The sequence below is a fragment of the Saimiri boliviensis genome, chromosome 14 (genome assembly GCF_048565385.1).
Source record: "Saimiri boliviensis isolate mSaiBol1 chromosome 14, mSaiBol1.pri, whole genome shotgun sequence".
NCBI classification, from domain to species: domain Eukaryota; kingdom Metazoa; phylum Chordata; class Mammalia; order Primates; family Cebidae; genus Saimiri; species Saimiri boliviensis.
In genome coordinates this window covers 42,089,616-42,112,981 of record NC_133462.1, presented here as the reverse complement: position 1 = coordinate 42,112,981, position 23,366 = coordinate 42,089,616, and the positions used below count along the sequence as shown (strand labels likewise).

General features: G+C 53.6%; 2 protein-coding genes across 10 annotated transcripts in view; one reads left to right on the top strand and one right to left on the bottom strand.

Annotated features, from left to right (window-relative positions):
• The first annotated feature begins 555 nt into the window (after positions 1 to 555).
• MPND (MPN domain containing) lies at positions 556 to 21,374 on the top strand. 8 transcript variants are annotated; one of them, XM_039466557.2, is made up of 13 exons: positions 556 to 595; positions 687 to 979; positions 2,904 to 3,140; positions 13,613 to 13,745; positions 15,355 to 15,439; positions 15,596 to 15,692; positions 16,232 to 16,304; positions 16,382 to 16,458; positions 18,631 to 18,799; positions 18,899 to 18,969; positions 19,465 to 19,554; positions 20,477 to 20,569; positions 21,226 to 21,374. In XM_039466557.2, the coding sequence occupies exons 1-13, from the start codon at positions 589 to 591 to the stop codon at positions 21,310 to 21,312; spliced, it is 1,512 nt and encodes a 503-aa protein (XP_039322491.1). In that variant the 5' UTR covers positions 556 to 588; the 3' UTR covers positions 21,313 to 21,374. The 8 variants fall into 8 exon arrangements, 7 of the variants coding, with proteins under 7 accessions (XP_039322491.1, XP_074240878.1, XP_074240875.1 ...); XM_074384777.1 differs by having other exon boundaries at positions 15,355 to 15,692; XR_012513486.1 differs by having other exon boundaries at positions 15,355 to 15,692; positions 18,631 to 18,969; positions 19,465 to 19,594.
• SH3GL1 (SH3 domain containing GRB2 like 1, endophilin A2) overlaps positions 6,086 to 23,366 on the bottom strand; it is a 61,747-nt gene continuing 44,466 nt past the window's right edge. For both annotated transcript variants that reach the window (XM_010349489.3, XM_003938816.4), the window contains one exon: positions 6,086 to 23,315. In XM_010349489.3, coding sequence (XP_010347791.1) covers positions 23,119 to 23,315 — 197 coding nt within the window. In that variant the 3' untranslated portion in view covers positions 6,086 to 23,118. The remainder of the gene's footprint in view (positions 23,316 to 23,366) is intronic.

Below are 23,366 nucleotides of genomic sequence, written 5' to 3'. Positions count from 1 at the left end.
CCGCTACGGTCCAATCATGGAATCAGTCGAGGGCCGCCCGGGAGGGTGTGAGTTAATCCTTTAGAGACTGAGGCCAGCTGGGGCGCTTTGACTCCACCTGAGTCTGCGCGAGGCTGTTCCCTACTGGAGTCTGCATTGTACCCCCGGACCACAGTTTCTCTCCTGATCCCAAAGGCCGAGGCCTGAGGTCCTTAAGCGCGGTGGGTGCAAGCCTCAGCTTCTCCTCTCCCTGCAGCAGGCAGAGCGACCCGCGCACCCGCCCCAGGCTTCCACCTTGCAACCGCTATCTCTGGACAGCGAGGCCTCAGTTTCCCCATTGGCACCAATTAGCTCCCGGTCACCACCTCATCCCACGGAGCGCAGCGTCAGGCCTGAGTTTCTCGAATGTTCCGGGAAGACTGAGTCCCTGGTCTCGCCCGCGTGGGCAGCCCCGAGGCCTCAGTTTCCCCGCCCACCTCAGCGCGCCAAGCCCCGCCCCCGGCCCCGGCGGCGGCCAATGGCTGGGGCGCCTCCTCCCTCCCCGGGGCGGGGCCGCATCACGTGCCGAGAAGCCGCAGGCTGCGGCTCGGGGCGCGGGGAGGCGCGGCCATGGCAGGTACGGCGGGCCCTGCAGAGCGGAGGCGCGGGGCGTTCGGCCACAGCGGCGGGGGACGCGCGGCCTCTCTGCAGCTTCTCGTTGCCCGCAGCTCCGGAGCCGCTGTCCCCGGCGGGCGGCGCGGGCGAGGAGGCGCCGGACGAGGACGAGGACGAGGCGGAGGTCGAGGACCCCGAGCGGCCGAATGCGGGAACCGGCGGCGGCCGCAGTGGCGGCGGCGGCGGCAGCACAGGCAGCGGAGCAGGAGGCGGCGGCGGTGGGACCGGGGCGGGGGGCAGCGGCGGGCCGGGGGGCGCGCTCACCAGGCGCGCGGTCACGCTGCGGGTGCTCCTCAAAGACGCGCTGCTGGAGCCCGGCGCCGGCGTGCTGTCCATCTACTATCTGGTGAGCACCCCGCTTCCCTCGTCCCGTCGCGGCTCGGGCAGGAAGGGAAAACTGAGGCCCGGTGCTCCCTTGCTGCAGGACAAACTCCAGTGTGGGGAGGGGAAACTGAGGCTTGGAGCTCCCTTGCTGAGGGACGAGTCCCGGTGTGGGAAGGGGAAACTGAGGCCCAGAACTCCCTTGCTGCAGGACAAGCCGGTGTGGGGAGGGGACACTGAGGCCCAGAGCTCCCTTGCTGAGGGATGAGCCAGGTGTATGGAGGAGAAGATGAGGCTTGGAGCTCCCTTGCTGAGGGAGGAACTACATGTGGGGAGGGTAACGAGGCTCGAAGGTCCCTTGATGGGGGAGCCAGGTGTAGGGAGGTGAAGCTGAGGCTTGAAGCTCTCGTTGCTGGACAAGCCCCATGTGGACAGAGAAATCAGGCACAGATGGGTCCTACTGATGGGAAGGACATAGGTCACCAAGTACTCCATCCAGCAAAGGAGAAACTGAGGCTCAGAGGAGCCACCACCCACGCAGGGTCAGATGGGCAACACCGGGGCCTTCCTGTAGTTTCGCCACAGTAAAATGGAGTACTTCCCCTCCATGGGAAGGTTACGGGAGGGTTAAATGAATGAAGCCCTCACCAGGTGCCTGCCACATGGTAAAAGCTTTATCTGTGGTTGGCATTACTTTTTTTTTTAATTTTTTTATTTGAGACGGAGTTTCGCTCTCGTTACCCGGGCTGGAGTGCAATGGCGCGATCTCGGCTCACCGCAACCTCCGCCTCCTGGGTTCAGGCAATTCTCCTGCCTCAGCCTCCTGAGGAGCTGGGATTACAGGCACACGCCACAATGCCCAGCTAATTTTTTGTATTTTTAGTAGAGACGGGGTTTCACCATGTTGACCAGGATGGTCTCGATCTCTTGACCTCGTGATCCACCCGCCTCGGCCTCCCAAAGTGCTGGGATTACAGGCCTGAGCCACTGCGCTCGGCGGTATTACTTTTTTTTTTTTTTTTTTTTTTTTTTTTGAGATGGAGGCTACAGTGTAGTGGTGCGATCTCGGCTCACTGCGGTCTCTGCCTCCCGGAGACAAGTGATTCTTCTGCATCAGCCTCCCAAGTAGCTGGGAGGACTACAGGTGCACGCCACCATGCCGAGCTAATTTGTTTTTGTACTTTTAGTAGAGACGGCATTTCACCATCTTGGCCAGGCTGGTCTTGAACTCCTGACCTTGTCCGCCTGCCTGGGCCTCCCAAACTGCTGGGATTGCAGGCGCGTGGCTTTTTTTTTTTTGAGACAGAGTCTTGCTCTTTTGCCCAGGCTGGAGTGCAGTGGGGCAATCTCGGCTCACTGCAACCTCCGCCTCCCGGTTCAAGAGATTCCCCTGCCTCAGCCTCCCGAGTACCTGGGATTACAGGCGCCTGCCACCTGCCACATGTCCAGCTAATTTTTTTTATTCTTAGTAGAGATGGCGTTTCACTATGTTGGCCAGTCTCGAACTCCTTAGGTCAGGTCATCCACCCACCTGGGCCTCTCAAAGTCCTAGGATTATAGGCATGAGCCACCACACCTGGCCCTGGATTGTTACTGTTACTGTTCTTATTGTGAATATGTGAATGGGAGTTTCTGAATTGAGCAACTGCTAAGTGTCACATCCTAGAGACACAGCAGTGATTAGGACTGCCAGACCCTGTCCCTGATCTTAGGGGGTTCTTGGTCATGGCGGCTGGGGTGCAGATTCCTGCGAGGCAGCTTCGAGCAGGCTGATGAGGTGTGTGGGATGGACTCCCAGGCACTGAGAGGACCCTGAAGCCAGCCTGGGAGGCGTTTCTGGAAGCCCTGCAAGTGGATGCCTCACGGGAGCGTGGGGCTGGGGAGGACGCCCGGGAGAGAGGGCGTGCTGGGTGTTGGTCCCGGCCCCAGCCAGCCTACTGTGGCTGCAGGGGAAGAAGTTCCTGGGGGACCTGCAGCCGGACGGAAGGATCCTGTGGCAGGAGACAGGGCAGGTCTTCAACTCGCCCAGCGCCTGGGCCACCCACTGCAAGAAGCTGGTGAACCCTGCTAAGAAGTCTGGCTGTGGCTGGGCCTCTGTCAAGTACAAAGGCCAGAAACTGGACAAGTACAAAGCCACCTGGCTCCGGCTGCACCAGCTGCACACGCCTGCCGCCACTGCTGATGAGGTACGTACGGCAGCCTCCTCCAGGAAGCCGCCCAGGTCACTGGGATGAGGGGTGCCCAGCCTGACACGGCTGTCCCAGGAGGAGGCATTATAGTAATATATACAAACACGGATGAGGCGCTCACCGTGTGACACGCTGCCTCCATCCCTCCAGGGCTGGGGTGGAGAGAGGGGACACGGGAGCTAGGGCTTTGACAGATGAGTAGCAGTTTGTCAGAGCAAGCTGAAGGGAAGAGCTTTTTAGTAGGATGGAATGGCACGTGCAAAGTCACGTAGGCATGAGGAAAGGCATGCTGGGGTTGTGGGTGGCTGAGGGGCTGGAGATGTAGGACCAGAGGGGCCAGGTGAACTTGGCCAAGGACCCTTTGTGTGCCTTTGTTTTTTTTTTTCTTTGACACAGGGTCCCTCTCTGTGGCCCAGGCTGGAGTGCAGTGCCAACCTCTCGGCCCACTGCAACCTTCACCTCCTGGGCTCAAGCAGTTCTCCCACCTCAGCCTCCCTATAGCAGGACTACAGACACAAGGCACCACACCTGGCTAACTTTTGGATTTTTAGTAGAGATGTGTTTCACCACGTTGCCCAGGCTGGTCTCGAACTCCGGGCCTCCAGCCATCCTCCTGCCTGGGCTTCCCAAAGTGTTGGGATTGCAGGTGTGAGCTACTGCACCGGCCAGTTTTTTACCTTACATAAAATGGAGCTGGTAATGGTGCCTGTGTCTGAAATCCGTAGGGCAGGCAGGAGACAGGAGCAGAGGCAGAATCCTGTTTTTTTTTTTTCTTCTTCTGTTTTGGCTTTTATGGCTTTCAACTGATGGATGAAGCCCACCCATGTATCAAGAGTAACGTCAAGGCCGTGCCCGGTGGCCCACGCCTGCAATCCCAGCACTTTAGGAGGCCGAAGCGGGCAGATCACTTGAGGTCAGGAGTTCGAGACCAGCGTGGCCAACATGGTAGAACCCTGTCTCTCCTAAAAATACAAAAATCAGCTGGGTGTGGTGGCAGGCACCTGTAATCCCAGATACTTGGGAGGCTGAGGCAGGAGAACTGCTTGAACCCAGGAGGCAGAGGTTGCAGTGAGCTGAGACTATGCTATTGTACTGCATCCTGGGTGACAGAGCAAAACTCTGTTTTTTTTTAAAAAAAAAAAAAAAAAAAGTTCTTTGTGTTTGTAGATTTTTTTTTTTTTTTTTTTTTTTTTTTGAGACGGAGTTTCGCTCTTGTCACACAGGCTGGGGTGCAATGGCACGATCTCGGCTCATCGCAACCTCCGCCTCCTGGGCTCAGGCAATTCTCCTGCCTCAGCCTCCTGAGTAGCTGGGATTACAGGCATGTGCCACCATGCCCAGCTAATTTTTCGTATTTTTTTTTTTTTTTGAGACGGAGTTTCGCTCTTGTTGCCCAGGCTGGAGTGCAATGGCGCGATCTCGGCTCACCGCAACCTCCGCCTCCTGGGTTCAGGCAATTCTCCTGCCTCAGCCTCCTGAGTAGCTGGGATTACAGGCACACGCCACCATGCCCAGCTAATTTTTAGTATTTTTAGTAGAGACGGGGTTTCACCATGTTGACCAGGATGGTCTCAATCTCTTGACCTCGTGATCCACCCGTCTCGGCCTCCCAAAGTGCTGGGATTACAGGCTTGAGCCACTGCGCCCGGCCAATTTTTTGTATTTTTAGTAGATACGGGGTTTCACCATGTTGACCAGGATGGTCTCAATCTCTTGACCTCGTGATCCACCCGCCTCGGCCTCCCAAAGTGCTAGGATTGAGCCACCGCGCCCGGCCTGTAGATATGTTTTTTTTTTTTTTTTTTGAGATGGAGTTTCGCTCTTGGTACCCAGGCTGGAGTGCAATGGCACGATCTCGGCTCACCGCAACCTCCGCCTCCTGGGTTCAGGCAATTCTCCTGCCTCAGCCTCCTGAGTAGCTGGGATTACAGGCACGTGCCACCATGCCCAGCTAATTTTTTGCATTTTTAGTAGAGACAGGGTTTCACCATGTTGACCAGGATGGTCTCGATCTCTCGACCTCGTGATCCACCCGCCTCGGCCTCCCAAAGTGCTGGGATTACAGGCTTGAGCCACCGCGCCCGGCCAGATATGTTTTTATAAATTTTTTTTTTTTTTTTGGACAGAGTTTTGCTCTCGTTGCCCAGGGTAGAGTGCAATGGCATGATCTCAGCTCACTGCAGCCTCCACCTCCTGGGTTCAAGCGATTCTCCTGCATTCAAGCACCTCTGCCGCAGCCTGCCAAGTAGCTGAGATTACAGGTGCCCGCCACCACTCCTGGCTAATTTTTTGTATTTTTTAGTAGAGATAGGGTTTCACTGTGTTGATCAGGCTGGTCTTGAACTCCTGACCTCATGATCCACCTGCCTTGGCCTCCCAGAGTGCTGGGATTGCAGGCATGAGCCACCGAGCTGGCCTATAAACTTTTTTTTTTAATGTATGAAGTTTATTACATGGAGTTAACACTAGTGCAAGTTAAAAGAAGACCACAAATGGTTACTTTATACAAGCTGTGAAGTTTTGAAACTTCTGACAGGTGACAGAAAGGAAATTCTACTCATTGCAAGGAAATCCTCACTTAAGCTTCAGTGAGCCACAAGCACTTAAAACCCATGAACCTGCCTGGCATGGTGGCTGACACCTTTTTTTTTTTTTTTTTTTTTTTTTTTTTTTTTTTTTTTTTAACCAGGGAGACAAACTTGGGTTTCTGTCTCTTAACCTATGAGAAGTAGACACTAATCCCATCCTAACCTGTTAGGCCAAGTGTTTAACCTCTTACCCTCTTCGAAAGAAGCCGCTAGCTATGAGATGGAAATTCCCTAAGACAGGGATGGAGGAGATTTGTAAGTTGAATACAATGTTGTAAGTATATTAAGCACTCAACAAACTTGTTTGAATGAAATAATGGATTAATAGAGGTATTGATGTTGTAGGACTCAACATAAGTTTTCTTATTAGATTCATATTGATAACACCAGCAATACACACACACACAATTTTGGCAATTTTTCATAGAAAAACTGAAACTAACATACAACAGTGATAAAAGATAACAATCCTACAGTTTTTTTTAGCTGGGTTTGTTGGGAGCAGAGATGTATAAGGTTAATATATATAATAACCACAACCACAAAGCATGCTCAGTTTTTAAAGGTGAACCACAAATTAGGCTCTGAGTTTCCTGGCAGTCAGGAAAACCAGTTAGGATTAAGCAAATTATAAAGAATTAGCAACTCTTTATTATGGGTAGTTTGCAAATCTTTTTTTTTAAATGAAAAGAATAAAGAAGAGGAAGAAAGAGGGAGAGAGGATGGGGGTATTGCTTTATTGCCCGGGCTAGAATGCAGTCTAAATATGGGTATGCCTATAATTGTCCTTAATAATGGAGACATGAAAGAAAATGAGGGAAGAGAGTAACAAACAAGGAGCCAACCAACATTTCGTTTAAACTTCTAAGTTGATATGATGTGGTACTGATAAGAGTGTACATTTCGTGTAAAGTGGAGAGTTCTATAAATGTTAATTACGTTTACTTGTTCTAGATCTGAGTTCAAGTCCTGGATATCGTTGTTAATTTTCTGTCTCATTGATCTGTCTAATATTAATGTTGAAGTCTCCCACTATTATTATGTGGGAGTCTAGGTCTCTTTATTAGTCTTGTATGTCTGCGTATTCCTGTACTGGGTGCGTATATATTTAGGATCTTTAGCTCTTCTTGTTGCATTGATCCTTTTATCATTATATAATGTCCTTCTTTGCTTCTTTTGATCTTTGTTGCTTAATTGTAACTTCTGCTTTTTATTTATTTATTTTAGCTCTCTGGTTGGTTGGTAAATCCTTCTCCATCCCTTGTTTTGAGTCTTTGTGTACCCTTGAATGTGAGATGGGTCTGGATGCAGCATACTGATGGGTTTTAGTTTTTTATTCAAATTGCCTGTCTGTCTTTGGATTGGGGGATTTAGTCCATTTAAATTTAGAATTAATAATAATATATGTGAGGCCGGGCGCGGTGGCTCAAGCCTGTAATCCCAGCACTTTGGGAGGCTGAGGCGGGTGGATCACGAGGTCAAGAGATCGAGACCATCCTGGTCAACATGGTGAAACCCCGTCTCTACTAAAAAAAAAAATACAAAACATTAGCTGGGCATGGTGGCGCGTGCCTGTAATCCCAGGTCCTCAGGAGGCTGAGGCAGGAGAATTGCCTGAACCTAGGAGGCGGAGGTTGCGGTGAGCCGAGATCGCGCCATTGCACTCCAGCCTGGGTAACAAGAGCGAAACTCCGTCTCAAAAAAAAAAAAAAAAAAAAAAATATATATATATATATATATGTGTGAGTTTAATACTGCCATTTAATATTAGCTGGCTATTTTGCCCATTAGTTGATGTAAATTCTTCATTATATTGATGCTCTTTTTGGTATTTCTTTAGAAAGGCTGATACTGTTTGTTCCTTTCTATGTGTAGTGGTTCTTTCAGAAGCTCTTGTAAAGCAGGCCTGGTGGTGATGAAATCTCTGAGTGCTTGCTTATTCACAAAAAACTGTTTTTCCTTCACTTGTGAAACTTAGTTTGGCTGGATGTGAAATTCTGGGTTGAAAGTTCTTTTCTTTAAGGATGTTGAATATGGGTCTCTACTCTCTTCTGGCTTGTAGGGTTTCTGCTGAGAGATCTGCTGTAAGTCTGATAGGCTTCCCTTTGTGGGTAACCTGACCTTTCTCTCTGGCTGCCCTTAGTTTTTTCTCCTTCATTTCAACCCTGGTGAATCTGACGATTATGTGCCTTGGAGTTGCTCTTTTTGAGGAATATCTCTGTGGTGTTCTCTGTATTACCTGGAGTTGAATATTATCCTGCCTTACCAGGTTGGGAAAATTTTCCTGAATAATGTCCTGAAGCGTATTTTCCAGCTTGGATTCATTCTCTTTGTCACATTCAGGTACACCTATCAAGCGTAGATTAGGTCTTTTCACATAGTCCCATATTTCTTGGAGACTTTGCTAATCTTATCTTCTTGTTTTATTTCATTGAGTTGGTCTTCGACCTCTGATATCCTTTCTTCTGCTTGATCAATTCGGCTGTTAAAACTCGTGCAGACTTCATGAAGTTCTCGTATTGTGTTTTTCAGCTCCATCAATTCACTTATATTCCCCTCTAAATTGTGTATTCTTGTTAACATTTCGTCAAATCTTTTTTCAAAGTTCTTAGTTTCTTTGGATTGGTTTAAAACAAGTTCTTTTAATTCACAGAAGTTTCTCATTATTCACATTTTGAAGCCTGCTTCTGTAATTGGAACACACTCATTCTCCATCAGGCCTTGTTCTGTTGCTGATGAGGAACTGTGATCCCCTGTTGAGGGAGAGGCGTTCTGATCTTGGGTATTCTCAGCCTTTTCTGGCTGTTTTCTTCCCTTCGTTATAAATTTATCCATCTGTGGTGTTTGTATTTACCGTCTTTGTAATTGGGTTTCTCAGTGGACGTCCGACTTATTCTCAGCGCCGAAATCTGAGCAACCCACTGCACCGACTAAATCAGCGGCGTTAAGATTGATGGTGCTTTTCTGACTCTGCACCAAGAACCGACGCTCCAAGGCACCGGCAAAACCGCCTTGCCGGTCACAAGAGTCACCCTGGGGACCCATGGGGCTCCTCCGCTGGGAATCTCCTGGTGCGTGAGCAACAAGAATTCGTGTGAAGGTGTGGCACCCTCTCGTTCTTTGCACTTTCACTGGGAGCTACAATCTCGAGCTGCTAGTGATCAGCCATCTTGGATCTCTCTCTCGGCTGACGCCTTTAATCCCAGCACTTTGGGAGGCTTAGGCGGACAGATCACGAGGTCAGGAGTTCAAGACCAGCCTGGTCAACATAGTGAAAACCTGTCTCTACTAAAATTAAAAAAAACAAACAACAACCTGGGTGTGGTGGTGGCCACCTGTAGTCCCAGCTACTCAAGAGGCTGAGGTGGGAGAATCTCTTGAATCCAGGAGGCGGAAGTTTCAGTGACAAGATGGCGCTTCTATACTCAGCCTGGGTGACAGAGTGAGATTCGATCTCAAAAAACAAAAACCGTAAATCTTCACCTGGTCATCCTTAGCCAGTCCAGTCTCTGTGAGGAACTGGCACATAGTCTTGCACTGGTCATCCTGTAACTGAATTACTTTCCTATATTCTGTTTTTTTTTGTTGTTTTTTTTTTGTGACGGAGTCTCGCTGTTTCACCCAGGCTAGAATGCAGTGGCACAATCTCGGCTCACAGCAACCTCCAACTCCTGGGTTTCAATGATTCTCCTGCCTCAGTCTCCTGAGTAGCTGGGATTACAGGCACCCGCCACCACACCTGGCTAATTTTTGTGTTTTTAGTAGAGATGGGGTTTCACCATGTTGGCTAGGATGGTCTCGATCTCTTGACCTTGTAATCCACCTGAAATCCCTTCCCAAAGTGCTGGGATTACAGGTGTGAGGCACCGCACCCAACCTCTGTTGAATTCTTACATGGATACAATCCTCAGTACCAGCAGGAAGCAGGTTATAACTGATACACATCAGGAAAGGGGTTGAAAGAGTGGTGATTCTGGATAGTGGCCATAGATATGGTTTTTTTTTTTTTTTTGAGATGGAGTCTTGCTCTGTTGTTCAGGCTGGAGTGCAGTGGTGCAGTCTTGGCTCACTGCAACCTCGCGCTTCTGGGTTCAAGCGATTCTCCTGGTCTCATCTTCCCAAGTAGCTGGGACTGCAGGCATGCACCATCAGCTTGGCTAATTTTGGTATTTTAATTTATTTTATCTTAAACCCCAGTAGGGTTTCACCATATTGGCTAGGCTGGCCTTGAACTCCTGACCTCAGGTGATCCACCCGCTTCGGTCTCAACAAAGTGCTGGGATCACAGGCAGGAGTCACTGCACCCGGCCAGGATTCCTTTTCCTTGGTGGAAATGGCCTGTGGAAGGCAGTGTTGGCCGGAGAAGGCTGGTGGGAGGGAGGGAGCATCGGGAAACGAGAGTTCTCGATGGGGAGGCTGCTGAGTCCTCGGTGGCTCAGTGACGGGGTCTGGTTTTACAAATTTTTTGAGACAGTCTCACTCTGTGGCCCAGGTTGGAGCGCAGTAGTGTGATCTGGGCTCACTGCAACCTCTGCCTCCCAGGTTCAAGTGATTCTCCTGCCTCAGCTTCCTAAGTAGCTGGGATTACAGGCACCTGCCACTAGACCTGGCTATGTTTTTTGTATTGTCAGTAGAGACGGGGTTTTGCCACGTTGTCCAGGCTGGTCTTGAACTCCTGGCCTCAAGTGATCTGCCCACTTCGGCCTCCCAAAGTGCTGGAATGACAAGCCTGAGCCACCATGCCCAGCCAATTTTTGTATTTTCAGTAGAGACAAGAGTTTTACCTTGTTGCCCAGGCTGATCTCGAACTTCTGATCTGCCTGCCTCTGCCTCCCAAAGTGCTGGGATTGCAGGCGTGAGCTGTGGGGTTTGGCCAAGCGTAATGTCCTTTCTGAGAGTCACCTTACTGTAGATGTGAATCACGTCTAACGAATGCTGTCACAGTCATGCCGAGATCAGTGTTTGATTAAATTACTGGGTGCTCTGGCCTAGCTAAGTTGACACATCAAATATTCTTCAGGTATTCAGTAAGTGCCAACCGTATGCAGGCCCTGTCTTAGGCACTATCTATAAAGCAAAGGGCTAAAAAGTCAAAAATCCCTGCCTTTGGGTGGGAGTTGTGGGGGAAGAAGTCAGTCAGGGGAGGTTTGACGAGAAGGTGACATTTGAACAGAGAACTGAAGATGGGGCGGGACGGAGGGCGCTATGAGGATTTTTGGGAAACTGTCCCAGCCGAGGCCCTGGGGCAGGACTTTGCTTGGTGTGTTGCAGGAACAAAGAGGAGGCCTGTGTGGCTAGAGCTGAGTGAGTGAGGGGGAGAGAGGGAAGGGGGAGGATGGGAAGCAGACAGGGGAGGTCATGCAGGATCCTGTGGGGCTTGGACCTGGAGGAAGGTGGGAGCCATGGAGGGTTGCAGGCAGAGCAGGGACAGGACTCGATTCAGGTGCTTACAGGTGTTTTCTGGTGGCTGCTGCGGGGAGGACAGACTGTCAGGGGTGAGGACGGGATCCAGGGACCAGGGTAGAGGTGACTGAGCTGGTCCAGGTGAGGGATGGTGGGGGCACCAGGCCAGCCATGGAGCTGGGAAGAGGTGGGCAGGTTCCAGGTATTTTTGGAAGTGGATCTGCCAGGATTTGCTGATCGATCAGATGGGGGTGGATGGAGCTGCCAAAATGGGGGTTTGTGGGAAGGGCAGATTTGGGGGTCCAGCGGACCCAACATGGCCACGTTGAGTGTGACCCTGTGAGCCCCCACGTGGAGACATGGAGGGGCAGCTGGGCCCTGAGTCTGGAGCTGGGCGAGGCCTAGGCTAGAGACAGGACCTCGGGCAATGTTGGGTGTTGGTGGGATCTGGAGCCCTGAGAAGTGGGTGAGGTTGCCTGGGAGGGGAGTGGAGGGAGGAGGCCTGAAAACCCAGCCTGGGGCCAGCAACAGAGAGATGGGGAGCTGAGAAGGAGCTGGGCAAGCGCACGGGGCTCTGGGCGTCACGTGAGGACCGTGTTCCCAGTAGGTGGGAGGACGGGCTGGGTCGGATGCTGCCCAGAAGGTGATGAGGACAGATGTGACCCAGAGAAGTCATCTCCGCAAGGGCAGTTTAGGATAAAACTGGAGGAGAGTTATATTTTACTTTCATATTTTATTTATTTTAATTTATTTGAGACAGAGTCTCGCTCTCTTGCCAGGTTGGAGTGTGGTGGCGCGATCTCGGTTCACTGCAACCTCTGCCTCCCGGGTTCAAGTGATTCTCCTGCCTCAGCCTCCCAAGTAGCCGGAACTACAGGCACGCACCACCATGCCCAGCAAGTGTGTGTGTGTGTACTTTTTAATAGAGACGGGGTTTCACCATGTTGGCCAGGATGGTCTCAATATCGTGACCTTGTGATCCTCCCACCTCGGCCTCCCAAAGTGCTGGGATTACAAGCGTGAGCCACTGTGCCCAGCCTTTATTTTTAAAAAATTTTTAAGATGACGTTTCACCATGATGGCCAGGCTGGTCTTGAACTTACGACCTCAGGTGATCCACCCACCTCGGCCTCCCAAAGTGCTAGGATTACAGGCATGAGCCACCGCGCCCAGCTATTTTTATTTTTTGAGACAGAGTCTCACTCTATTGCCCAGGCTAGAGCGCAATGGTATGACTCAGGTCACTGCAACCTTCGCCATTTGGGTTCAAGGGATTCTCCTACCTCAGCCTCCTGAGTAGCTGGGATTGCCTGGCTAATTTTTGTATTTTTAGTAGAGAGAGGGTGTTACCATGTTGGCCAGGTTGGTCTCGAACTCCTGACCTCAAGTCATCCACCCGCCTCAGCCTCCCAAAGTGGTGGGATTAAAGACGTGAACCACCGCTCACGGCCGAGGGGAAAGGTTACTGTACATAATCAATGTATGATGCTAGCTCACTCGTACATCTGGGTATATGCTAAATGCTTTGCATACATAATTTCATTTCACCCTGATGCCACCCCCATGGGTCTAGAGATCATTGTGCCCTTTTGCAGATAAGAATATGGTGGCTTGCCGGGCGCGGTGGCTCAAGCCTGTAATCCCAGCACTTTGGGAGGCCGAGGCGGGTGGATCACGAGGTCAAGAGATCGAGACCATCCTGGTCAACATGGTGAAACCCCGTCTCTACTAAAAATACAAAAAATTAGCTGGGCATGGTGGCGCCTGCCTGTAATCCCAGCTACTCAGGAGGCTGAGGCAGGAGAATTGCCTGAACCCAGGAGGCGGAGGTTGTGGTGAGCCGAGATCGCGCCATTGCACTCCAACCTGGGTAACGAGCGAAATTCAAAAATGAAAGAATATGGTGGCTCATGCCTGTAATCCCAGCACTTTGGGAGGCTGAGGCCAGCAGATCACTTGAGGTCAGGAGTTGGAGACCATCCTGGCCAACATGGCAAAACCTCATTTCTACTCAAAAGGACAAAAATTAGCCAGGGGTGGTGGCAGGCACCTGTAGCCCCAGCTGCTTAGGAGGCTGAGGCAGGAGAATGGCTTGTGCCCAGGAGGCAGATGTTGCAGAGAGCCAAGATTGTAACACTGCCCTCCAGCCTGGGGAACAAAGAGGGAAACTCAGTCTCAAAAAAAAAAAAAAAAAGGAGGATCACTTTAGCCTGAGAGGTGGAGGTTGCAGCGAGTCGAGGTTGTGCCACTGCACTCCAGCCTGGGGGACAGTGAGACCTTATCACCAAAAAAATAATAATAAAAATAATAATTCGAGATCTCAGCCAAAGACCTCCTTTGCTCCCTCCTGCCCTCTAGTGGTCATCTGTAGCAATGGCACCTACGGCTTAGGCCAAAGGGCTGGGGTGGGATTTAGTAGGGAGTGGGGGACACCCAGCTGACGGTCCCACTGCTGTTCCCAACCCCTAACCCCTTCAGAGCCCAGCCAGTGAAGGGGAGGAGGAAGAGTTGCTGATGGAGGAAGAGGAGGAGGAGGTTCTGGCAGGGGTCTCAGCAGAGGACAAGAGTCGGAGAGCACCGGGGAAGAGCCCCTCAGAGCCTGCGCACCCGGGTGAGAGGCGTGGGGAGGGGAGGCAGGACAGGACGTGTGTATAGCTTGGGTCTGGGAGGAGGCCAGGGAGAGGCTGAGCCTTGAAATTGCCCTAGGGCCCTCAGGATGCCTGGCTGACTTCCCAGTCCCACTGCCCAATTTCACTCTGACTTTTCAAGCTCAAACGCTGCATTTTATTTCATGTATTTATTGTTTTGAGATTTATCACCATGCCTGGCTAACTTTTGTATTTTTAGGAGAGTCAGGGTTTCGCTGTATTGTCCAGGCTGTTCTCAAACTCCTGACCTCAGGTGGATCCACCTCCCTCTACCTCCCAAAGTACTGGGATTACACGAGTGAGCCACCGAGCCTGGTTTTGTTTTTGTTTTTTCTTAGACACAGTCTCATTCTGTCTCCCAGGCTTGGGTGCAGTGGCCTGATCTCAGCTCACTGTGACCTCTGCCTCCCCCACTGCTGTTATTTCTTTATGCACCGCCTGATTTCTGTGCTCTCTGCCCGACTTCTTGTTTGCTTGCCTATGGGATTTATTTGTCTTGTTGCCTGATTTCACCTGGTTTCCTGAGCTCACTGTTTAATTTTTTTTTTTTTTGAGATGAGTCTCGCTCTGTTGTACAGGCTGGAATGCAGTGGTGAGATCTTGGCTAACTGCAGCCTCTGGCTCCCAAGTTCAAGCGATTCTTCTGCCTCAGCATCCCAAGTAGCTGGGATTACAAGCATGAGCCAACAGGCCTGGCACTGTCTAATTTTTAACATCTCCTCTGTTTGACTTGTCCCCTGATTTTTTTTTCTCTTCTTATCTTGTATGTGGGTTTTTATTGTTGTTGTTTTTCAGAAACAGTTTTGTTTTGTTCCCCAGGCAGAGTGCCATGGTGCAATCATGGCTCACTGCATTCTCGGCCTCCCAGGTTCAAGTGATACTCCTGCCTCAGCCTCCTGAGTAACTGGGACCACAGGTGTGCACCACTATGCCTGGCTAATTTTTGTATTTTTTGTAGAGATGCAATCTCACCATCTTGCCCAAGCTGGTCTTGAACTCCTGGACTTGAGCAACGCTCCCACCTCAGCTTCCCAGTGTAAAAAAAAAAATTTTTTTTTTTTTTTTTTTTTTTTGAGATGGGAGTCTCACCGTGTTGCTCAGGCTGGAGCGCAGTGGCATGATTTTGGCTCACTGCAGCCTCTGCCTCCTGGGTTCGAGGAATTCTTTTGCCTCAGCCACCTAAGGAGCTGGGACTACAGGCCAGTTACAGGTATGTACCGCCACGCGTAAGTTTTTTTGTATTTTTAGTAGAGGTGGAGTTTCACCATGTTGGAGGATGGTCTTGATCTCTTGACCTCGTGATCCTCCTGCCTCGGCCTCCCAAAGTGCTGGGATTATGGGCGTGAGCCACTGCACCTGACCAATTTTTTTTTGTAGACAGAGTCTCACTCTCGAGCCCGGGCTGGTGTGATGACAGCTCACTGCAGCCTCAACCTCCTGGGCTCAAGCGATCCTCCCACCACAGCCTCCTAGAGCGCTGGGATTATAGGCATGTACCATCACACCCTGTGGCCTCCTAGCTTTTTCTGCCTTGGGCTGGGGAGGGACTGATCCTGCCTTTGTCTCTCTCAGAGGCCACAACCCTGGGCAAGCGGGTGGACAGCAAGATCCGGGTCCCGGTCCGATACTGCATGCTGGGCAGCCGCGACTCTGCCAGGTCAGACTCATCCCAAGCCCTGCCCTGGCCCCAGTTCCCCTGGATCTCTTGCTGGTCTGGGGGTAGCAAGGGCAGGGGTTGGGGGTGGGACAGAGCTTCAGATCCTCAGAGCTGTGGGGTGGTTCCTGAGGCTGCGCAATCCTCCTGGCCCTACAGGAACCCCCACACCCTGGTGGAAGTCACATCCTTTGCAGCCATCAACAAGTTCCAACCGTTCAACGTGGCTGTCTCCAGCAACGTGCTGTTTCTGCTGGTGTGTTTCCCAACTTGTCCAGGGCAGGGGGCTACAGGGCCAGGGGAGCCTGGTCCGGGGGCAGCGGGAAGGGCTCCCTGGTGTGTCAGTTCTGTGAGAGCTGGGACTTTGGCTGTTTTGTTTGCTACTGGTACACTGTAGGTGCTCAGTGAATGTATGAAGGAGGGTGCGTGGCCAGGCATGGGGGCTCACAGCTGTAATCCCTGCACTGTTAGAGGCCGAGGCAGCAGGTCACCTGAACTCAGGAATTCAAGAGCAGCCTGGGCAACATGGTGAAACCCCTCCTCTACTGAAAATACAAAAGTTAGCCGGATGTGGTGGTACACACCTGTAATTCCAGCTACTTGAGAGGCTGAGGCAGGAGAATCACTTGAACCTGGGAGGGAGGTTGCTGTGAGCTGGGATGGTACCACTGCACTCCAGCCTGGGCGACAGAGCAAGACTCGGGTCTGGAATAAAGAGAATGAGGGCACAGGTGGGCTCCAGTGTAGGGGCAGGGCCACTGCCTGATCCGTCTTCTGCTGTCCTTCCCTTCCCAGGACTTCCACAGCCACCTGACTCGAAGTGAAGTCGTGGGTTACCTGGGGGGCCGCTGGGATATCAACAGCCAGAGTGGGTATCCAGGGCTGGGTCGGAGGGGGGTGTTGAGGGACCAAAGATCACGGGGTAACAGCCATCCCTCCCCACAGTGCTGACGGTGCTGAGAGCCTTCCCCTGTAGGAGCCGGCTCGGGGACGCAGAGACTGCAGCTGCCATTGAAGAGGAGGTGAGGGGCTGCCTGGGAGGTGGCATTTTAGGAAGGGTTGGGGAGGGACGTAGCTGTCCTGGTGACTGGCCAGTGGCTGGCAGTGTCACCATCTCTGTGCCTGAAGCCCCACAGTGAAGGGTTAAGAGCACTGCTTTCTACCCCTCCCCCCCCCCCCCCCCCCCCCGGAGACGGAGTCTTGGTCTGTATCCCAGGATGGAGTGCAGTGGCGTGATCTTGGCTCACTGCAACCTCCAACCTTCTGGATTCAAGCAGTTCTCCTGCTTCAGCCTCTTGACTACCTGAGATGACAGGCAGGTGCCTCCATGCCTTGCTAATTTTTGTATTTTTAGTAGCGAAGGGGTTTCACCACATTGGCCAGGCTGGTTTTGAACTCCTGACCTCAGGTAATCCGTCCCCTTTGGCCTCCCACAGTGCTGGGGTTACAGGTGTGAGACACCATGCCTGGCTTAAGAGCACTGCTTTTGGCTCACCTGACCCTGCCGTGGAAACCTCGCCAGTCCCCTCCCCTCTCACAGCCTGGTTTCCTTGTCTGTCAAACGAGCGGCTTAAATGAAAGGTCATCAGATCCAGGCGTAGGGGCTCACACCAGGAATCTCAGCACTTAGGGAGGCCGAGGCAGGAGGATTGCTGGAGCCTAGGAGTTCCACACCAGCCTGGGGCCACAGCAATACCTCATCTCTAATAAAAATATCAGCCAGGCATGGTGGCACACACCTGTAGTCCCATCTTCTTGAGAGGCTGACGCAGGAGGATGGATTGAGTCCGTGATGTCGAGGCTGCATGAGCTGTGATGGTGCCACTGCACCCCAGCCTGGGTGACAGAGCAAGATCCTGTATCTAAAACAAAAAATGAAGGGTTGCCAATAATGAATGCTTTTTTCCAGGCCTCATCTAGTAAAGGCTCAGGAAGTGCCAGCTGCCCTTTTATTTTCTCTGAGATACGATCTTGCTGTGTTACCCAGGTTGGAGTACAGTGGCAAAATCAGGGCTCACTGCATTATCAACTGCCCAGGTTCAAGAGATCCTCCTGCTTCAGCCTCCAGAGTAGCTGGGACTACAGGCGCTCACCACCACACCTGACTAATTTTTGCGTTTTTACTAGAAGCAGAGTTTCACTATGTTGGAAGTTCAGGCTGGTCTCGAACTCCTTACCTTGTGATCCACCCACCTCAGCCTTCCAAAGGGCTGGGATTACAGGCGTGAGCCACTGTGCCTGGTGTAATTTTTGTATTTCTTGTAGAGACAGTGTCTCGCTGTGTTACTCAGAATGGTCTCACTCCTCGGCTCAAGCAGTTCTCCAGCCTCAGCCTCCCAAAGTGCAGGGATTACCGCTTTGAGCCAGTATCTATTACAGAGGCTTACTCTGTCTCCCAGGCTGGACTGCAGTGGCACAATCTCAGCCCGCTTCAACCTCTGCCTCCCAGGTTCAAGCGATTCTCCTGCCTCAGCCTCCAGAGTAGCTGGGACTACAGTCGCCCACCACCATACCCAGCTAAAGTTTATATTTGTAGTAGAGAAGGGGTTTCTCCACGTTGGCCAGGCTGGTTTTGCACTCCTGCCCTCCCATAGTGGGGGAATTATGGGCGTGAGGCACTGTGCCCAGCCTGTCTTTATTGAGTACCCACTGTGTGGTGGCCATTATTCCTTAAGCTGGGGTACAGTGGTGAACAAAATGACTTTGAGGTACTCGCTTTGTGGCTGGGTGTGTCTTACATTTATAGATATACTTGTGAGCTGTCTCTTTTTTTTTTTTTTTTGAGACGGAGTTTCGCTCTTGTTACCCAGGCTGGAGTGCAATGGCACGAGCTCGGCTCACCGCAACCTCCGCCTCCTGGGTTCAGGCAATTCTCCTGCCTCAGCCTCCTGAGTAGCTGGGATTACAGGCACGCACCACCATGCCCAGCTAATTTTTTGTATTTTTAGTAGAGACGGGGTTTCACCTTGCTGACCAGGATGGTCTCGATCTCTTGACCTTGTGATCCACCCGCCTCGGCCTCCCAAAGTGTTGAGATTACAGGCGTGAGCCACCGTGCCCGGCCTTGTGGGCTTTCTCTAGCTGCCACTGGACTCAGGATACACAGCAGGGGCTCATTCAGGACTGGGCGGCTGCATGAGTTCACTGGAGCCGTTCAGACCCCTGTGCCCCCTGAGCTGTGCCTCTGTCCCCAGATCTACCAGAGCCTGTTTCTGCGGGGCCTGTCCCTGGTGGGCTGGTACCATAGCCACCCACACAGCCCGGCGCTGCCGTCCCTGCAGGACATCGACACGCAGATGGACTACCAGCTGCGGCTTCAGGGCTCCAGCAACGGCTTCCAGCCCTGTCTCGCCCTACTCTGCTGTATGCCACTGGCTGGGGCTGTGGGAAGCTTGAGAAGGGGGGTTGCTGGGCCACCCAAGCCCCCGCAGACCCAGCCCCTCTCCCCCTCTCCTCCACCAGCTCCTTACTACTCTGGCAACCCAGGCCCCGAATCCAAGATCTCACCTTTCTGGGTGATGCCTCCTCCCGAGGTAGGTGGGGCTGCCCTGGGGGCCTGGGGTGCCCAGGGTGGGAGTACCTGGGCATTTCGGTCACAACTAGGTGGCGGCCCCCGATTCCAGGCTCCACTGGAGCATTGGGGCCCTGGTTTCTCCATCTGTGAAATGGGGACGTGACTGCTGCCGGGCTGAGGCTTCAGTGAGCCTGGGCATGGGGCCTCTGTGTGTAGTTTGCTGCTGAGTACCAAGAGGGCTCCCATCCTGAACCCTGCCTGGCTTCATTCCCTAAGCCCTGAAGTCAGAGGTCAGCCCTGGAAAGTAATTTCAGGGCCCTGGCTCTCTTCTGGGCCTCTCTCAAGAGGGAGGATGCTACCCTGCCTCCCTGGTCCCACCGCCAGGTGTCAGTCCGAGTGCAGAGCTGGGCTGGGGTATGCACTCCCATTCCCAGCCCGGGCACTGTCCATTGTCCCCAGCTGCCATGGGCTGGGGGCTGGAGAGGCTTCTCTGACTGACCTGTGTCCCTACCAGCAAAGGCCAAGTGACTACGGTATCCCTATGGACGTGGAGATGGCCTACGTCCAGGACAGCTTCCTGACCAATGACATCCTTCACGAGATGGTGAGCTCGCTGCAGGCAGGGGCTGGCAGTGCACAGCAGGGTACGCAAGATGTGCGGGTCTCCTCCCCACTGGTGGGCTCAGGAAGCTATGGCTGGTGGCGCCTTGGGGGCCTGGGTCAGAGCTTTTTCCATCCCTCTCAGGACAGAGTTCCAGGTCCTTGCCACGGCCCCTCCCTCATCTACTGCCTGCTATTCTCCAAGGGGCTGGCCTCTTCTGCCAGGCTCTCCAGTGGAGCAACCCCAGTGACTTTGGTGGTACCTGGATGAACACTTAACAGTTACACATTCAACATTCATAAACTGGACTAGACACAGTGGCTCCTGCCTGTAATCCCAGCACTTTGGGATGCTGAGGCGGGTGTATCACCTGAGGTCAGGAGCTGGAGACTAGGCTGGCCAACATGATGAAACCCGGTCTCTACCAAAATGCAAAAAGTAGCCAGGCATGGTGGTGGACTCCTGTAGTCCCAGCTACTCCAGTGGCTGAGGCAGGAGAATCGGTTGAACCCGGGAGGTGGAGGTTGCAGTGAGTCAAGATGATCCCAGTGACAGAGTGAGACCCCATTTCGGGAAAGAAACAGCAAAACCCAAATTAGTTCATCAAACTGTGGCCTCATAGGTGTCACTGCTGGGACGAGGGGGACCAGGGGCCATGTCAGGCTGGTGTGGTTCTGGAGAACTGGGCTCAGTGAGTGCAGGTCCCAGTGGGCCTGTCGTGGCAGCCACTTGGGTAGCGCAGGTGCCTCCCCCTCCCCAGAGCACTCCTGGCCTTAAGCCAGGTGAGCCTCCAGCTAAGGTCGCTCCTGGTCTCCATGGTTATCTGTTAGCGTCTCGAGCCTGCCTGAGACTGGAACCCAGGAGAGGGGCCGGTGCACCCTGGGCAGGGAGGGAGCCTGGGAGTACATGCTGCCCTGTCCTGCAGATGCTGCTGGTGGAGTTCTACAAGGGCGCCCCTGACCTCGTGAGGCTCCAGGAACCCTGGAGCCAGGAGCACACCTACCTTGACAAGCTGAAGGTGAGCCCCACATCCCCTGCAGACCTCCTAATGTGGCCCCAGGAGAGGCCACTGGGGCAGCCTAAAAGGTGGCAGTAGTGAACCCCATGGGTCCAGCTGGCAGAATACACCTGACCCTGGTCACCCCAAGGCCACCCCAGCAGGGTGCAGGCCAGGTTTTATTGGATTGTGGAACTTTAAGCCCTGGCAGCACTTGACAAGGTCCTGGCAGCGGGTTTTGGGAGTGGCTCCCTGCAGAGGGCCCAGGATCCTGGGATGTTTGCCTAAGGGCCTGGTGTCCCTGAGTGTCTAACGGCAGTTCCTGCTGTCACCCTACCCTGCAGAGAAAGGGGCTTCTTCTGCTTAGCTCTCGGCTGGCTCTCAAGGCTGTGATGTCGCCATGAGTGTCTGGGACCCAGGCAGGGTAGGGCTGAGGTGAGGGCAGGATCGGGAACCTCCATGTAAGCCCCACACCTCCACACAGCACTGCCACCCCCAGGAGCCAGGTCCTTTTGTTACATACCACCCCTCTGGCTTAGCAGCAGGCTGTGTCGTGGGACCCTAGCCCTGTCCCTTGGTCCCAGGGGGACTCAGCCAGGCTGCTGGACTTGGACAGTGAGGTGTGGGGCTGGCCAGGACCCCTGGGCACAGCCTGAGGCCCAGCCCTCTCGTTTCAGATCTCCTTGGCCAGCAGGACGCCTAAGGACCAGAGCCTGTGCCACGTGCTGGAGCAGGTGTGCAGTGTCCTCAAGCAGGGGAGCTGAGCCTCCCAGGGCAGGGTGGGCTCCAGCTGGGCTCAGGTAATAAAGAAATGGAAGCAGCAGCCAGCCACGCTGGTCTCCCCAATGCTAGAGTGAGGGTGGCTGGGTGCCCAGGCGCCCAGGCTGAAACCATCACCCCTGCTTCCAGGGCATCAGGGCTTCCTTAACCCCTGCACCCGGGAACTGGTGCAGGAGCCTCAGGGCCAGTCCCACCCGACTCAGGCTCTGCAGCACGTGTGGGGCACAGGGGACCTGCTGGGGTGTGGGTGGCAGGCCTGCCTCTGCACCAAGATGAGGCAAGGGGCTGTAGAAAGAGACATTTAATACTTCTGTTTACAAAATTCAGGTGTACATTTCAGTTTGCCCTGGACCATGCCCAAGGCTGTGTACTCATTTGTACTGGGGTGTCTGCCCCTCATGTACTGCTGACAAGGGGGGTGCAGAGTAGAGCCTGGGGTCCAGAGGCTTTGCCAGGCCACAGGAGGAGGGGAATGTGAATGTGGCCTGGCCCAGAAGACCCCCCTATTTCAGCGATTTTTGGATTGGGCAACAGAGGAAGCAGATGTTGGGGCTGCGGCCCTGCTGGTCTGGGCAGGGGTCTCAGGGGGCTGCCTGCCTCGGTCTAGAGGAAAGGGCTGGGCCACTTCCCACAGGGTGGGGTGGGGTTGCAGTGGCTCAGTAAGGGGAGGCCTGGCCACCAGGTACTGGAAGATTTCACTCACTGGAGCCTTTGTGCTTGGCCCTCAGCAGCAGGGCTGGGGCCGTGGTCCCATGTTAAGTGTAAGGTGTGCTAGGGGGTGTGTCAGTAGCTGGTGGTGGCAGCTTGTGCCTGAGTGACACAGGCCTCCGTGGGCCTGGCTGGGGGCAGTTAAAAAGTTGAAAAGGTACTTGAGGGCGGGGCCTGGGAGCTTGGGGCCCTGTAGGAGGCCATTTTCTCTGTCCTCAGGCCGAGCTACCCCAAGGATCACAGGTGGCCTCTGTCCCCAGGCTGCAGAAGGAGAGTGTGTGTGTGTGTGTGTGTGAGTGAGGTGAGGGTGCAGGGGCTCTGGAGTGGGACCCGGGCCCATCACCAGCACCAGGCTGGGAGGGGATTTAAAACCAGGATTTAAGCCAGGCGCAGTGGCTCACTTTGGGAGGCCGAGGCAAGCAGATCGTGAGGTCAGAAGTTCGAGACCAGCCTAACAGAGAAACCCCGTGTCTACTAAAAAAATAAAATTAGCTGGGCATGGTGGTGCAATCCCAGCTACTGGGGAGGCTGAGGCAGGAGACTCGCTTGAACCCGGGAGGTGGAAGTTGCAGTGAGCCGAGATCACACCACTGCACTCCAGCCAGGGCAACAAGAGCGAAACTCTGTCTCAAAAACCAGGGTCCTGGCTGAGCCACCCCACAGGGACACTCAATCCCATCCTGTTAAGGCTATAGGACTCGAGGGCAGGCAGTGGGCCGGGCCCCCATGGGATCAGGACGGAGGTGGGGGCTGCCCAGAGGAACTTTAGTGTTTCTGAGAGCACCGTAGTGTTGCCCCGCCTCGGCCAGCTGGGCGAGGAGTTGGGGAGTGGGGAGGAGGCCGGCGCCATGGAGTTGGGAAGGAAGCCATCACCACTGGGGGTCAGGGCTAGCGTAAACAGGCCTCCCCACCCACCCAGATAAGCCCCCCAACCCAAGTGTGGGGCCCTGCTCAGGGAGTACCTCAAAGGCACCGGCAGGCTGGGACACCGCCCTGGCAGCAGGGCCCCCGTTGAATGCAGGAGACCCAGCAGGGGGTGGCGGCCAGTGTGGACGGAGGGGCAGGGTGTGGTCACAGGCAAGTCACTGTGGCAGGGGCACGAGCACCTCCACGTAGCTGAGTGGGAAGAAGCCCGACTGGCCGTCCAGCATGCCCTCATACCAGTTCTCATCGATCTGGTTGGTCAGCGTGATGACGTCGCCCTCACGGAAGCCCAGCTCTCCGTCATTCTCAGGCTCGAAGTCATACAGCGCCTTGCAGCTTGGCTGGTCCAGGGGTGCTGGGGGTGGGAACGGGCTGTGGGGCTAGCGCGTAGGCCGGGGCTCCTACA

Bases quoted from the DNA above. Each gene is read 5' to 3' on its own strand.
- MPND (XM_074384773.1), top strand. The intron at 16,305-16,381 runs GTGGGTATCCAG...CCCTCCCCACAG, and splicing joins CTGGGATATCAACAGCCAGA to TGCTGACGGTGCTGAGAGCC. The intron at 18,970-19,464 runs GTAGGTGGGGCT...TGTCCCTACCAG, and splicing joins GGGTGATGCCTCCTCCCGAG to CAAAGGCCAAGTGACTACGG.